An 18449-nucleotide genomic window follows, 5' to 3' on the forward strand; every position below is an offset into this window, starting at 1 on the left:
GGACAGGTGAGGACAATCCAAACAAGTACATAAAGCATGAACACTCATCTCAGTCAGTTAAAAGTTAGAAACTGTTTTAGTGATTTAATGGATAATTTGCAAATGGTCACAATCTTTCACGAAAGTATTCCCTTGTGAAATGGCTGTTACAATAAAATATTTCTTTCTTTTAAAATATGATAAGCTAAAATTTATCTAAAAATATATCAACTAGCAGAAAAAGGTTTGTTACCTTTTCTGTGATGTAGTCACATGGCCGTTTCCAGTAGTGGGTCTTGAGGGAAGGTGGCATGTCGATTCGGCCATCTGGGTCCTCGTACAGATGTGTTGCCTGGCAACATATCATTAAAAGTAATAAACTAGTGTCCACATCACAAATCATTTAAGGGACCTTACATTAAACCATGTAGGTATAAAATCTACCACTCTCTGTCGTCACTATGATCAATAAATATTGGATGGTGAGAACCCTTATAACCATACTGTTGGCTGTGAGGTATAGAAAAAAATCTTGAAAACATTAATAAATGACGATAAAAGCATATGACAACCTATAATGCCCCATTGTTTAAAAAAAACATAAACAAAAATTCTGTAACTCATGATATGACAACAATTTGTGTTCTATCAAGGAATGTAATTCTTCCATTAGATATCCAATGATCATTCGACACATTTTTGAACATGCAATCACCTCCAAAAAGTTCTGTTCCCATGACGTACACTTACCATCACTTTAATTCTCCACAATATAATTTATTATATAAAGTTCATGTCTTTTTAAACTATGTTTAGACTTAGGAAAATAAAAATCTTCTGAAATCAACGTTTGTAACAATTATAACTAATATTTAACATTTCTATTTCTATAAAGACTATGAAGCACTTATTTTTATGTTTATAAGTTTGTTATGGCTGAATGGTGATGAACTTACAGATGGATGTTACATACAGCCACTAGTACTTACCACGGGGGATTTCCCCTTGTCCTTGACTAGTACTTACCACAGGGGATTTCCCATTGTCCTTGGTTACATACAGCCGCTAGTACTTACCACGGGGGATTTCCCCTTGTCCTTGGTTATATACAGCCGCTAGTACTTACCACGGGGGATTTCCCCTTGTCCTTCGTTACATACAGCCACTAGTACTTACCACGGGGGATTTCCCCTTGTCCTTGGTTACATGCAGCCACTAGTACTTACCACGTGGGATTTCCTCTTGTCCTTGACTAATACTTACCACGAGGGACTTCCCCTTGTCCTTGACTAGTACTTACCGTGGGGGGTTTCCCCTTGTCCTTGACTAGTACTTAGCACGGGGGATTTCCCCTTGTCCTTGACTATTACTTACCACGGGGGATTTCCCCTTGTCCTTGACTAGTACTTACCACGGGGGATTTCCCCTTATCCTTGGCTCCTCCTTTGTGGGCGACATCCTGTTGTAACAGAAGGGATTGAAAGTCAGCTAGTAGCCATTGTTACCATTTCTGATAGAGATTGAGAGATCCAGCAGACAGATATCAATCTTATTTGTTTGCCTGGACTGATTGTGTGTTTAATATTTTATATGAAATCCTCCTCACTTCCATCAATTGAATTAAATATGCCATGGACATCAATTAAAATTTGGATTCTTAACTTCTTTGGTGTAACTGAAAGGCCTGAAAAATGGCATATTTGATAACCAATGACAATACTGCTACAAAACATTGAGGCATTGATTTACACCACGATGAGCTGCCACCAGGTAGCTTTCCACCTATACTCTGTTCAATATCGGACTCCTAAGGCAATCTTTCAGCAGAGAAAATTATTGCTTTTTGCATAAAAAGAATGTGATCTTTTATTTGCCAGAAGCAAATGTAATTTTCCACAAGCTGTTTCAAAACGACCATGCAGTAAGTGCAATTATTACAATAACCAAACATCCCAGCTCATTATAACCAAATTCAGTCATTTTCCATCACCTTATCACCAAATCTAGACATACAATATTACCAGCCCTTCCCCAACTCCACACTTTATATAATTACCAACCTCTCACCCTCTATCTACATATTATCATTATTTCTATTATTATGTAATTACTCACCCATTTTTCTGCATTTACATCAGCTTCACTCCATTCTGGCCAGATGACCAGTTTGGGTCGTTTGGAGTCTGCCCCGCCAGCACTAGCGGCTATGGATGCAGCCCTGAAATCACACAAGGAAATATACCATCATTAACATGCAAAAAAACATATAATTGCTATAAATCAAATAAAATTCTTGTCAACTGATCATGATTATACCGGGTAATGATCTTCTGTTTCATCTAAATACCCAAACAGATACAAGGTATACAAAATGTACACCACATAAACGGTTGTTAATTGAAATCCACCTGCGTAGTATAAACTGCATTCATTTGTATGACATGTATATATATATTCAATTGGAATTTCGTTAGGCCTGGGACAACAACTACGGAGTACTTCTCTCAATAATAGCAACCTTTAATGTTCAACATTACTGAAATAAAATGAATTCATTTTCCATTGTCAATACATGTAAATATAGACATAATAGTATAAAAAGGAAATGATTATTTCAGTACCAGAATGTTTCATTTTAGTCTTTAGATAAGTGCAAAATGTACTTAACATATAAATGTAAAATATGTCTTTTATGAAATTATATGGAACTTAAATGAATAATAAAAATATCTAAAGCACATATCGATAAACTAATGTTTTATCAGTAACATAAATACCGACATCAGAACCGTTAATATGTTCCCCTGTATTCTCTAGTTAACTCAATGATTCAGTCACACAGGAATCAAGAAGAAATCAAAACCACTTTCATCGTAAATCAGATAAAAGCCGATACAAAACACATGTAGTCACTGATAGCAGAGCTTAATATTCCTGATATCATCAAACAAATGTTACCTGTCCCCCTGTAGACACATGTTGGTCACAGAGCTCACAGCAACCCGCCATGTCACATGTCACACACCCAGGTAACAACCCTACCTACAGATCCACAACTCAACAGCTACATCAATTCTTACCAAATATTCAAGCATTTTGAATGTATGACAAAGTGTATTGTTTGCAGGTAAATGTTGGTCTGTGGAGTCGACCAGCTGGATCAGGGTGTACTGTGCCTAGAGCATACCTGGCTACAAGGTATCCATAAATCAATAACCCCCACAGTGATAAGCCTGGCCACGCAGATTCATTGTTCCCAGAGCAGAATAATTATCAGTGTGATGCTGGAAAATTGCTGCAGTCATATGGCTCTGGGTAAATCTACCCATCGCTCTCCCCCAGTACAGTGGTTCTCTCTGGTGGAAGCTGACAATTTCAAACCTCTATGCTTCACTGGTCAGGTGGAACACAATTATTTCAGGAGCAGCCATAGCATAATATCATCTGACTTTTAAATAATTCACAGACAATTAAAAATCAATATTATCATCAACACAAGTTTTACCTGTAAGGACCCCTAGCTAGCACTGTTACAATAAATTGATTTAAGTATTATCAGCTAATCTTTATAATAATATATGTATAGATTTTTACAGCTTTTTGACACACGATGGTTTTTATTGCTGAAGGGATAAGAAAATAAAAACAAATAAAAATCAAATAAATATTGATATAGCATGCAGTTATAATGTCAATGACATATCAAACTAGAACCATTATGTAGTATCCATTCAATAAATAAATAGTTCTGATGAAACTAGTTGTTAAGTGGTAGCCATGGAACTAACAAATAGTTCTGAGGAAACTAGAGCAATTGTACTAAGTATCCATCCAATTAATAAAAAGTTCCAAAGCAACTTATGTTAAGTATCAAGAATGTAACGGTGATAATGAGAGACTGTGATTTTGTACCTGGATACTTGACCAATGGCTAGGCTCCTGTGGACAGAGAAGTCCATCATGGACAGCTGGTCTTCAATCACACCCAAGTATATCAGTGACCACAAGCAGATGGTGATGTGACCAATACCATATAAGGCAGGACAGAATAGGTGTCATACCTGGTAGTGGTTCCGTTGGGTACCTTACATCTGCCCCGATACTCAACAGGTCATAAACCTGGTGGTGAATTATGTTAACAACCCAGCTAGCGCTATAGTCACTGTGTTACCATGCCACCTGTCCAGGTAGTGGACAACAAGCCTCATAACACGGCCTCCTACTGTCATGTCAGTCCACCAAGGTGAATGGAAAACACACTTCACACACAAAGTTCTGTAGAATAATTCATGTCTACACCATAAAGGACAATTCTCATAGCTAGAAAGAGAAATTAAACAAAGGAACATCCCAAAGTCTCCACAATGACTAGTATGTATATGAAGTCGTATATGTCTGTGAACAGGTAATGTTCTATGAAAACTTAATGCTGGAAGTGGTGTTAATAAAAGCAACGATGTTGGCTACTTCCACACTGACGTTATTTGATGTACCTGAGTTTTTCAATTGTTTTCTTTAGTCAGAATACTTACTGCAACCTTAACCTTAATGATATATACACAGAGGGAGCATCACAGGATTGGAACCAAGAGTAAGTACTCTAGCTGTTAGCAACACTACTAATGATGACTGGTACAGAGGAGAGGAGTCTAAACAGTGTACAGTACTGCCAGGACACATGGTAAGTGTCAGGTACCAGAGTAGAGGAATCTAAATTGTACAGTACTGCCTGGACACATGGTAAGTGTCAGGTACCAGAGTAGAGGAATCTAAACAGTGTACAGTACTGCCTGGACATATAGTAAGTGTCAGGTACCAGAGTAGAGGAATCTTAACAGTGTACAGTACTACCTGGATACAAGGTAAATGTCAGGTACCAGAGTAGAAGAATCTAAATAATGTACAGTACTGCCTGTGTCAGGTCCCAGAGGAGAGGAATTTAAACAGGTACAGTACTGCCTGGACATATGGTAAGTGTCAGGTCCCAGAGTAGAGGAATCTAAACAGTGTACAGTACTGCCTGGACATATGGTAAGTGCCAGGTACCAAAGGACAGGAATCTAAACAGTGTACAGTACTGCCTGGACAAATGGTAAGTGTCAGGTCCCAGAGGACATGAATCTAAACAGTGTACAGTACTGCCTGGACACATAGTAAGTGTCAAGTACCAGAGTAGAAGAATCTAAACAGTGTACAGTACTGCCTGGACACATGGTAAGTGTCAGGTACCAGAGTAGAGGAATCTGAACAGTGTACAGTACTGCCTGGACACATGGTAAGTGTCAAGTACCAGAGTAGAGGAATCTGAACAGTGTACAGTACTGCCTGGCCACATGGTAAGTGTCAGGTACCAGATGATAGAATACAAACTATAAGGTTTTCCCCGGACAATTATCTGGTATGGCAGAAATTGTATGTTACAATGATCAGTGTTGTTGGTTACTTTTATGCATCAATGTTTCTGGGTCATCAGGAATAGTCCAATAACCCAGGATTGGTTGACAGCAGTTCAGAGTCGAACTTATTCATAACTTTTTTTTGTAAACTAATAGTTAAATGCTTATGTTCTTCTCTCATTTAAAATGATAAATTCTCTCATTCAAATGAAGACAAACAGAAAATTAACATCAGAAGCAACCTTCAGTTTGTTAACTCGGTTGTAATAAGCTTCATTTTTTTTTTTTTAAACAATCTTTATTTTTCAATATGCATGACGACAGGGTTTGGTAATGAGCAAGCTGCCGTCTGTACCAGGACAAGGAGTCAAATCAGCAAATCCTACATGTTTTAATAAGAGGACAGTACTGTCTACTTTGTGAATCAAGATCAACATCAAGAAAATGTTCAAGTGGAAAAGAAACAGGACCCTTTGTCGGGAGGTTGTAGGTGACAAATTCAGATTGTTAATCAATTTCCTCTCATAATATACAGTATACAAAATTTAACAAAACAAACAAGCAATACAGATCTAACTAAAATAAAATGTAGCACATATATGCACACTTTACAGCCATGGTACTGCCAACTTCCTCTGTATCAATGCCAATATTAATACTGCGCATACAATTATATTATATACCAGTCAAATATACAATTATGTGTGCAATTATTAAACACATCTATTTGAAACTGAAAATGTGGGGATTTTTTATTATAAAAATTGAAACTAAACTTGTAACACAGTGACAGACTTCTCTTGTGAAGATTATGTGCATCCCCCCACACACACACTCAAATGTGGAGAAAACACTGAATATCATGGCGCAAACATGGCTACTTCTCCAGTTTGTACAAAGACATTGAATACCGGTTACATACATAAACATTAGTGATCAATGGCCGCCACATTCTAAAGCCTCCCACACCACATCAATAAGTTATGTATTAATCTATTTCAATCAAAATTTGAATGATCTGTGAGTAAGCTACATGTAATTGTACAAATCACCATCATACATGATGTTTTTGTTACAAAAATTTGTGAGACCCTAGCTTTTTATCAACGATCAAAGATTATGATTACAGTAAGCAAGATATGTTTTGATCACATACAAGTATGATAATAACTGAAGTGAAATTTTGTATGAAATAGTGCCCAATCAAATGATGGATGATTTCATACATCTCAGGGGTTAGTCCGAATTATTCTGACATTTTATCGACTTTTTTTATATAGGTCTGTCGTCGATTAATCGAGGACAGACCGATATAAAAAAGTCGATAAAACGTCAGAATAATTCGGACTACTCAGGGGTGAACAATTCCACTCACCCAGGGCTAGTAGACTTTATGTCAGTAGATCTGGAGTTATAGGGATAAAAAAAAATTAAATACAGGCCTATAGGGGTCTAATAATCTTCCAACTGCAAGTCTCATAAGAAGACAGTGGGGCTAGGCAAACTTTTTCTGTGAAAATAGAGGTTGGCTTGGTAAAACAAATATTTTTTGGGAATTGTACACCCATGCATGGAAAAGTTGTTGAAGGATGTTGGACGAAGCATATTATTATTTATATCACCTTACACATTTCATCTTTAGCCTACAAATCTTCATAATCTGAGCAGGAGACTTACCGTAATTAGTAAACATTATATATAAATATGTATATATCGATATGAATATATCTGATATAGACTTTACACAAGATATATGATTAGAATAATATGGGTAGGTAGAATACAGCAGTGAGCACCATCTGTAAAAGTCCAACACTCATAAATCTTATGTGTAACTGCAATTTTAATACTTTTGAACGAGGATTGTAATCAAAGTGTAACAGTAGACAGTGTGTTCGATTGGCGAGTGGGGTTATTTCATGTTGGTGGGGGGCTAAAATAAATGGCTTAAAGTGTGAATTGAGAGCTAATCGCACAATATATATTATATGTCTTACAACTTTGTCTGTAATATCAAACCCCTACACCGGGATCAAATCAGCGCACACGTTCCCAATCACCACGTCAAATACGATTACCTCGGACCGCTCTGTCTGGAGCCAGACTTATCCCTCTCTTTCTGACCTACATTTTGTGCATTAGGTTGACTATTTTTGCCTTGCGACATTGTTGTGAAATGATTTCAGGATCTGCGATGAAAATTTATACAAATGTGGTCATTAATATTGACTGAAAATGAACGTATAAATACATGCATATAATCATCGTGTTTGAATGTGAAAGTACCTGACCGGAGTCAGCCATTTTGTAACTAACGACACTATTCGCTATGTGCAACTTACTCTCTCGGCGTTGCAGAATTAACACGATTTGTCGAAGGACCCTTCTTTGATGCTTTTGATGCCATTTAAGACGAACTAACAATAAAATTAATACATTTATGACACCTAATTGGTATACGAGACACTGAGTTGGTTGTCACGAAGGATCCGCAGGTGTCAACAAGAGCATGCGTCTGTACTTCAAAACAAACACAAGGGGGCGCGGTGTCCTACACTGAGGGAGTAATCATTAATCTAAGCGCATTATGAAATGTGCATTACTGACGAACGTATGCTTTTCACAGTTGAAGGTTTATGGGCAAGCTTTTATTAGGATTCAGTAGGGATGGTTGTACATTTATTTGAATGTTCATAATACAATCGCCTGTAACAAATTAATGTCGATTATCTGCTAATTCACAGCAAAATGAGTTATGACAATGATTGCTAACAATAGTTCACTTTTGTCGCAATTTTTTTTTTGGACAATTAGGCCTATCTTATAATGTTTAAAATTCTAAGAAACGCATAATTTTACCACGGAATTAGATAATGAATTCGTGATTTACAAATATTTACTGTCAGAATTAAAGTGCTGGATAACTTTCTAACTGTATGCCGAATTTCATCAAAACGGGACAAAAAAGGAAGTCAGAAAAAATGAATTTATTGAAAAAGAAAATGCAACCATGTCGATCGTTTCAATATGTGATCATCTTAAAATGGATTTAGTATTATAAAAATAACTTAACGTATAAGCACTTAATTGTGTGTTGTGTTATAATTTTTGTGATTTATAGCGTAAAATACCAATCAGATCAGAATCTAAAATAGATCATTTTTCAAAAATATTTTAAAATATTTTATTGTAAACGTGTCCATATATTTAATATTTTACAATCGTATGTAACCTAGCTTAGAACGAATAGCCATGCAACATTTTCAACTACTGCTGATGAATTCAGTGGTTAAACTAACACAATAAAAATGTATTTTAAACGGCTCAGACCCTAGTTTCATTTACGCTGTTTAAAAAAATGGCGCCTGCGAGGAAACCTATCCCTTAAGCTTTTGTTCAGACAGAAGGAATGTGAACTTGGTAGCCGCGCATTTAATACATGCAATATCTCTGCATGCATGAGAGTTAAAACTTGTTAGTATCTCTGTACGACCCACCCAAATCACCTAAACTCAAGTTCAAGTGCGTTTCCCCTAAAATGAAACTTAGCTGAACAGCGTAAAGGTGAAATATATGTACCTAATACAAGAATCTTATTACAATGTTTAAGATGGTGAGAGACAATTCATTACAGGCATTTATTATACGGTATAGCATCAAGACATATACTTTACCAATATTACCGAATACCGTAAATATTTACCCAATTTACTAAATGTTTTAACACTTTTACATGACAATCAAAAATACACACTGGGACATCGGTAGTAACTATTACTTAATGTGTCCCAGTCAGAATATGCAGGACAAAAAAGTGCAAAATATATTCGGCTTTTTTCTGTGACAAGCTGAGCAGAAACCTCTCGGAATCCCCTATAGCGTCCAGATTCAATGTAAGAGTAGGCGCCTACCGTTATATGAGATATTGACTCAACGATCTGTTGGTAATACAAATTAAGGCTTTACTAGTTGAATATGAAAAGTATCGACAATATGTCAGTATAAACAACAATTAGAAGACGTTTACAAGTAGTATTCCCAATGTTAACTCATAACTTGATAAACCCCGTTTACAGTTTGGTCTTTTGGCATTAACCTCAATTAATTAATGCATCATAACATGATTTTGATAACTCTTGTTCAAAATGTCTATCCAAATGTTATTTCGTATTTTACGTAGAGGTGAAAGATATCCTTTTTCAAACTATATCACAGAACTATTAACCGACATTCAGTACCGCACACTGGTACCCTAACTCACCACACACTGGTACCCTAACTCACCACACACCGATATCCGAACTCACCACACACCGATACTTTAACTAACCACACACTAGTACCCTAACTCACCACACACTGATATCCTAACTAACCACACACAGATATCCTAACTCTCCACACACCGATACCCTAACTAACCGCACACTGGTCCCCTAACTCACCACACACCGATGCTCTAACTAACCGCACACTGGTACCCTAACCCACCACACACCGATACCCTAAATCAGCACACACCGATACTCTAACTACCCGCACACTGGTACCCTACCTCACCACACACCGATACCCTAACCCACCACTCACCGATACTCTAACTAACCGCACACCGATATCCTAACTAACAACACACCGATAGCCTAACTAACCACACACCGATGCTCTAACTAACCGCACACTGGTACCCTAACCCACCACACACCGATACCCTAAATCAGCACACACCGATACTCTAACTAAACACACACCGATATCCTAACTCACCATACACCGATACTCTAACTAACCAAACACCGATATCCTTACTCACCACACAACGATACTCTAACTAACCACACGCCGATACTCTAACTAACCACACACCGCTATCCTAACTCACCACACACCAATCCTCTAACTAACCACACACCGATCCTCTAACTAACCACAATCCGATATCCTAACTCACCACACGCCTATACTCTAACTAACCACACACTGGCACCCTAACTCACCACACACCGACATCCTAACTCACCACACACCGGTACGCTAACTTACCACACACCGATACCCTAACCCACCACTCACCGATACTCTAACTAACCGCATACTGGTACCCTAACTCACCACACCCTGGTACCCTAACTCACCACACCCTGGTACCCTAACTCACCACACGCCGATATCCTAACTAACCACACACAGATATCCTAACTCTCCACACACCGATACCCTAACTAACCGCACACTGGTCCCCTAACTCACCACACACCGATCCTCTAACTAACCACAATCCGATATCCTAACTCACCACATACCGATACCCTAACTCACCACACGCCGATACCCTAACTCACCACACGCCGATATCCTAACTCACCACATACCGATACCCTAACTCACCACTAACCACACACCGATATCCTGACTAACCACACACCGATACTCTAAGGGACCACACACCGATACTCTAACAAACCGCACACTCGTACCCTAACTCACCACAGACCGATACTCTAACTAACCACCCACCGATATCCTAACTAACCAGACACCGATATCCTAACTCACCAAACACCGATACTCTAACTAACCTCACACCGATATCCTAACTCACATATGAAAAGTATCGACAATATGTCAGTATAAACAACAATTAGAAGACGTTTACAAGTAGTATTCCCAATGTTAACTCATAACTTGATAAACCCCGTTTACAGTTTGGTCTTTTGGCATTAACCTCAATTAATTAATGCATCATAACATGATTTTGATAACTCTTGTTCAAAATGTCTATCCAAATGTTATTTCGTATTTTACGTAGAGGTGAAAGATATCCTTTTTCAAACTATATCACAGAACTATTAACCGACATTCAGTACCGCACCCTGGTTCCCTAACTCACCACACACTGGTACGCTAACTCACCACACACCGATAACCTAACTCACCACACACAGATACTCTAACTAACCACACACAGATATCCTAACTCTCCACACACCGATACCCTAACTCCCCACACACCGATACTCTTACTAACCACACGCCGATATCCTAACTAACCACACCCCGATATCCTAACTAACCCCACCCCGATACTCTAACTAACCACACACCGATACTCTAACTAACCACACACCGATATCCGCACTAACCACACACCGATACTCTAACTAACCACACACCGATACTCTAACTCACCACACACCGATACTCTAACAAACCACAAACCGATATCCTAACCTTACCCCACACCGATACTCTAACTAACCTCAAACCGATATCCTAACCTTACCACACACCGATACTCTAACTCACCACACACCGATACTCTAACTAACCACAAACCGATATCCTAACCTTACCACACACCGATACTCTAACTAACCGCACACTGGTACCCTAACTCACCATATCCTAACTCACCACACACCGATATCCTAACTAACCACACACCGATCCTCTAACTAACCACACACCGATATCCTAACTCTCCATACACCGATACTCTAACTAACCACACGCCGATATCCTAACTCACCATACACCGATACTCTATCTAACCACACACCGATATCCTAACTCCCCACACACCGATACTCTAACTCACCACACATCGATACCCTGACTCACCACACACCGATACTCTAACTCACCACACCCCGATACCCTAACTCACCACACACCGATCCCCTAACTCCCCACACACCGATACTCTAACTCACCACACATCGATACCCTGACTCACCACACACCGATACTCTAACAAACCACAAACCGATATCCTAACCTTACCACACACCGATACTCTAACTAACCAACCACCGATACCCTAACTCACCACACACAGATACTCTAACTAACCGCACACTGGTAACCTAACTCACCACACACCGATACCCTATCTCACCACACACCGATACTCTAACTAACCTCACACTGTTACCATAACTCACCACACACCGATACCCTATCTCACCACACACCGATACTCTAACTAACCACAAACCGATATCCTAACCTTACCACACACCGATACTCTAACTAACCTCACACTGTTACCATAACTCACCACACACCGATACCCTATCTCACCACACACCGATACTCTAACTCACCACACCCCGATACCCTAACTCACCACACACCAATACCCTAACTCACCACACACCGACATCCTAACTCACCACACACCGATATCCTAACTCACCATACACCGATACTCTATCTAACCACACACCGATATCCTAACTAACCACACACCGATCCTCTAACTAACCACACACCGATATCCTAACTTACCACACACCGATACTCTAACTAACCGCACCCTGGTACCCTAACTCACCACACACCGATCCCCTAACTCACCACACACCGATACCCCAACTCACCACACACCGATACTCTAACAAACCACAAACCGATATCCTAACCTTACCACACACCGATACTCTAACTAACCGCACACTGGTCCCCTAACTCACCACACACCGATACCCAACCTCACCACACACCGAGCTACACCGGACCCTAACTCACCACAATCCGATACCCTAACTCATCACACCCCGAGATATACCGGACCCTAACTCACCACACACCGATATATACCGGAACCTTACTCACCACACACCGAGCTATACCGGACCACTACTCACCACACACCGAGCTATACCGGACCCCTACTCACCACACACCGAGCTACACCGGACCCTTACTCACCACACACCTAGCTATACCGGACCCCTACTCACCACACACCGAGCTATACCGGACCCCTACTCTACACACACCGATATATACCGGACCCCTACTCACCACACACCGATACCGGACCCTTACTCACCACACACCGAGCTATACCGGACCCTAACTCACCACACACCGATACCCTAACTCACCACACACCGAGCTACACCGGACCCTAACTCACCACAATCCGATACCCTAACTCATCACACACCGAGATATACCGGACCCTAACTCACCACACACCGATACCGGACCCCTACTCACCACACACCGAGCAATACCGGATCCTTACTCACCACACACCGATATATACCGGAACCTTACTCACCACACACCTAGCTATACCGGACCCCTACTCACCACACACTGAGCTATACCGGACCCCTACTCACCACACACCGAGCTATACCGGACCCCTACTCTACACACACCGATATATACCGGACCCCTACTCACCACACACCGATACCGGACCCTTACTCACCACACACCGAGCTATACCGGACCCTAACTCACCNACACCGATACCCTAACTCATTACACACCGAGATATACCGAACCCTTACTCACCACACAGATATATACCGGAACCTTACTCACCACACACCTAGCAATACCGGACCCCTACTCACCACACACCGAGCTATACCGGACCCTTACTCACCACACACCGATATATACCAACCACTACTCTCAGTCCTCTACCCCCGCTCTATACTCGATGAGCATCCTCACTTCACCTGATTCCCCCTGTCAAACGTATACCAACCAGAGACGTCCAACCCACCACTAAGGGTCTCACATCAATGTAATCAAACATCAAGTATTCATTATAACGACTTATATTGTAGAAGTGTCAGTTCCAGTAGAACTGGATATTATGTTAATGGATACCAGCGTGTGTTAAATTGCCTCAATATACGTACCAGCCCTCCCTCTGTCGAGCAGCACCCTATCCTTACAACACGCATTACTCTTCAATGACTTTCAATGCATAGTATTTGTTCTTGAAGATATTTCTTAAGATTGTATCTTTAAAACCTCACATTTTATATATTAAGTGCGTTTATATATTTCTTTTTATTACTCCGTCAAGGTAACGTCGGCTCTCGAGTATATAAGTGGTTCTGCTTTGATTTGATCTTGCCCCTAAGGATTGTCAGATTGTATACAGTCCCGTTCAGGTAAACTAATTAGTGTTTAATGCCGTAACCGAGCATTATTACCTATTTATAGCATTATAACAAAAGCTACGTTACCGGTGTTATTTGTAGGTATCACTGTTTCTATCGTTTTCATCGGTGTTATTTGTACCGAATATTTTTTCTCAAAATGTTACCGCTGTTCCCCTATATTAAATATTGTCACATGGTACTAGGGCTTTTCACAACATATCAAGGGCACTAAGACGCTTCACAGCTAGACACACACGTCAAGTCACTGGACACTAAGACGCTTCACAGCTAGACACACACGTCAAGTCACTGGACTCTAAGCCGCTTCACAGCTATAAACACATACAACATGTCATGAGACTTTTTAGACACTTCACAAGTAGACACACCGCACATGTGATGAGGCACTATGACCCTTCATAACTACACACACACACATGTCGTGGGCACTATGACGATTCATAAATAGACACTTACACGGCACGGGTTAATAAGACACTATAAACACATCTAGACACACACATATCACAGGACACTAAGACTCTCACATCTAGACATACACGTCACGGCTTAGTAAGACGCTTCACATCTAGACACACACACGTCACGGGTCAGTAAGACGTTAAACAGCTATAGACACACACGTCACGGGTCAGTAAGATGCTTCACATCTAGACACACACACGTCACGGGTCAGTAAGACGCTACACAGCTATAGACACACACACGTCACGGGTCAGTAAGACGCTACACAGCTATAGACATACACGTCACGGGTTAGTAAGACGCTTCACAGCTATAGACACACACACGTCACGGGTCAGTAAGACGCTACACAGCTATAGACACACACACGTCACGGGTCAGTAAGACGCTACACAGCTATAGACACACACGTCACGGGTCAGTAAGACGCTTCACATCTAGACACACACACGTCACGGGTTAGTAAGACGCTTCACATCTAGACACACACACGTCACGTGTCAGTAAGACGCTTCATATCTAGACACACAAGTTCAAGTTCAAGTTCAATTTGTTTATTTAAGTGTCACATATCACAATTACATTTATGTTCATTAATACATATAAAATACTTGTACAAAATATAAATCAATTTCATTGGTATATATAAAATACTTGCAGTTGGCTGTTTCCTAGAACTTAAAATAGTTTGTTTAACATAACAAAAAAACAAAAAAACACTTGTAATAGGGATCAATATCGACATTAGATTATTGTGAGACTACCCTTCTTATTATTATTAACATGTAGGTTGCAGTGACTCAAAGTGCGCTACCTTAGGGTTGGGGAGAGCCCTACCAGCGAAGACAGGTCGCTCTGCGCCACTGCAATCATACGATGTAACTTTAAAAATAAAATGTTTTTTTTATCAGTTTAAAAAAAGGAATAACAGGTTAAAAGTATTTGAGAAATCGATTGGCTCCATGCGTCACGGGTCATTAAGACGCTTCACATCTAGACACACACACGTCACGGGTTAGTAAGACGCATCACATCTAGACACACATACGTCACGGGTCAGTACGACGCTTCACATCTAGACACACACACGTCACGTGTCAGTAAGACGCTTCATATCTAGACACACATACGTCACGGGTCAGTAAGACGCTACGCAGCTATAGACCCACACGTCACGGGTCAGTAAGACGCTACACATCTAGACAAACACACGTGACGGACACTAAGACGCTTCACATCTAGACACACACACACCAATACACAACCTGTCACACTAAACCCGAGCTAGACCAATTAAATATCCTACTTGCATTGATATTAACCCTGACGAAACGTAATTGATTGGCTGATACAGATCAATAAATAAGATACAACTTATTGAGTATATGCACGACAACATAATTGTAGCTATTATAACGTAATTACAGCCATTATTATATATCTGAAATTCCTTGGAGATTACAAGGTTTCATAATTAAAAAAGTTATAGTGAATATTTGGCAGATTTATACTTGGTAACCCGACAGGTACAATTTTATATTCAGAAATACCGTTCCTAGCATTGTTGTTTATACACTATATGGTATCGGGTGGCCATTTTGAGGGTTGATTATTGTGTATTGGGGTTCAACAGCTATAGTCATCTGACGGCGATAATAATGACCAGACAATTTATCATTACTTCTCAATTAAAGCGTTAAGTTTATTGGTTTCAAATATCAATATTGAGTGATAATTAGTTTTGTGTCTGAGCGGGAAATAATAACTTTAGTACGCTTGTATTGCTAGAAGTATGCTGTACTGACTGACCTCTCTCCGTACATTGGCGACTCTACAGGCCCTGGGGACCCGGTGCGGTCACTAAGGACCGATCCCCGTCTCGACTCCGCCTTGTCAGCGGACGATCCTGCACGTGGTTCCCGCCCGATTTTGGAGACGGTGACCGTGATCTCATCCGGAATGTCCGTGAGGGAGGGGTAGATGTGTACCGTCCTGTAGTACGCATCTCCCTCCCTGATGTCCCCCAGGGACCCGGACACACGCATAGACGGACCGTTCAACGTCCCATCCTTTAGGGACACTCGTTTCTTCATATAATCTGCGGTCTTTTTGCTGGAATTTCCAGGGAGTAATGAATTCCTCCGACTCATGGTAACGGTAAACTTTTACATGCACAACACGTTAAAGAACTTTATTGTACACCGAACTTAAATTCTCGAAATCTTCAGTCCCTGTATACATATATTGCTACATACTTAAACAATATTTTTCAATCACTTTCCGATGAAATTTCCAGATATGAATCCGAATCACACTTTAGACCAGTAATGTACATTCCACATATATTCCACAGCTTGTTCTTAGACAAGATAAGGCACCGTACGAGCTATTTGTATCCGAAGTCAACATCGAGTATCAGGAGAATCGCTCGTGGAGCTATTTTACTGAAAGACAGAGTACATAGTGGACAGGTCTGTGTTTACACGGGCTGAGGCAAACATTTACTTTCACACGACCTAAGTTCTACTCTCCTAGTGATCAGTCATGATGGTCAGACGTCTCCAAGACACGATGTAAGATGTCCCTATCTTTCCGGCATACACTATCGGATGTACTTTTATTCTGTTTGGACAAAGGATTACTCCTCTAAACTCAATACCTCATGATCAGCACACCTTGGCGACTTACTAGATTATTTATTCATGCAGTTTTAACTAATTATATCCCAGAAGCCGTTTTGTCACCAACCTCCTTGACACCTCCGAGAAACTGGTGTGTGTATACGGACTATTAGCCCTCCGACCAAGTCCAAGTCAGAATCAATAGCGATATGGAATTAAATTCATATATCCGATTTATCCAAAGCGAAGAGAAAAACACATTCCAAATCTCGGTTCAGATGAGACACAAAGTATCCCAAACAGAGTTTGTAATCAATACACTGATTCCTGTATCACCAGATGGTTTTACAATTGCGTGAAGTTGCTCCAAAATGTCACAAGACATACACCCGTGTACTTTCCGTGAATGCTGAGGCGATGATACGATGTATGCGATGATTTGTTCGATGAGTTACGACTCGTCTGTACCTCTCCAGGTCTCGCTAAAAGCACCATTAACACACCCGGATTAGACACCGCTAGGCCGAGAGACAGCCAGCACTAATTATCTCTACATTTAGATGGCTACAGAACATTTAAATCGGCATTCCATGTTTATGTGACATCGAACACGCTGTAAGAGAATCTACGACATATAGGTTTTTGTCAATTAAACGCCGGGTCGATTTAAAAAAGTCTTCAACACTGCTATTATGTAGTAAGTGTTTGTCCAACGTTTCGGAGATCCGACAAATTAGGACAACAGCGTTCGCTCACCAGCCTATAAACTTGGTGATTGACATATCAGTAAATATACATCCGCGGGTTCGTTCTCATTTTGCTAATACCTCGGAGGCCCAACACCCATTCCTCACTTTTTTCTTACTTTTAGGTAACCCACCTGATCTCCTTGATGATCCGCGACAGAAGAGCGCGAGACACGTCCCCGGACCTACAGGTTGGTTCCAGTTCATGTGGCAGTGTTAATTTTATTATTCAACACGGATATTATCGACAAACTTACATTCATTATCAATTGCTAAAAATTGTTTGTTCACACGTTTGAAATT

At 40.3% G+C, this 18449-nt stretch overlaps 1 protein-coding gene across 20 annotated transcripts in view; it reads right to left on the bottom strand.

Annotated features, from left to right (window-relative positions):
• The window catches only part of LOC110465731 (androglobin-like), a 78765-nt gene extending 61063 nt beyond the window's left edge, over positions 1–17702 (bottom strand). For 10 of the 20 annotated variants that reach the window (XM_021521760.1, XM_021521750.1, XM_021521757.1 and 7 more), the window contains exons 1-4: positions 16589–17693; positions 2095–2197; positions 1391–1438; positions 233–331 (exon numbers count right to left, since the gene is read on the bottom strand). In XM_021521760.1, coding sequence (XP_021377435.1) covers positions 233–331; positions 1391–1438; positions 2095–2197; positions 16589–16929 — 591 coding nt within the window. In that variant the 5' untranslated portion in view covers positions 16930–17693. Of the gene's footprint in view, positions 1–232; positions 332–1390; positions 1439–2094; positions 2198–2937; positions 3016–7453; positions 7565–7717; positions 7899–16588 lie in introns of those variants that run through there. The other 10 variants (XM_021521758.1, XM_021521748.1, XM_021521763.1 and 7 more) reach the window with 9 other exon arrangements.
• Between the last annotated feature and the right edge of the window lie 747 nt (positions 17703–18449).

Source organism: Mizuhopecten yessoensis, unplaced genomic scaffold (genome assembly GCF_002113885.1).
Source record: "Mizuhopecten yessoensis strain PY_sf001 unplaced genomic scaffold, ASM211388v2 scaffold11099, whole genome shotgun sequence".
NCBI lineage: Eukaryota > Metazoa > Mollusca > Bivalvia > Pectinida > Pectinidae > Mizuhopecten > Mizuhopecten yessoensis.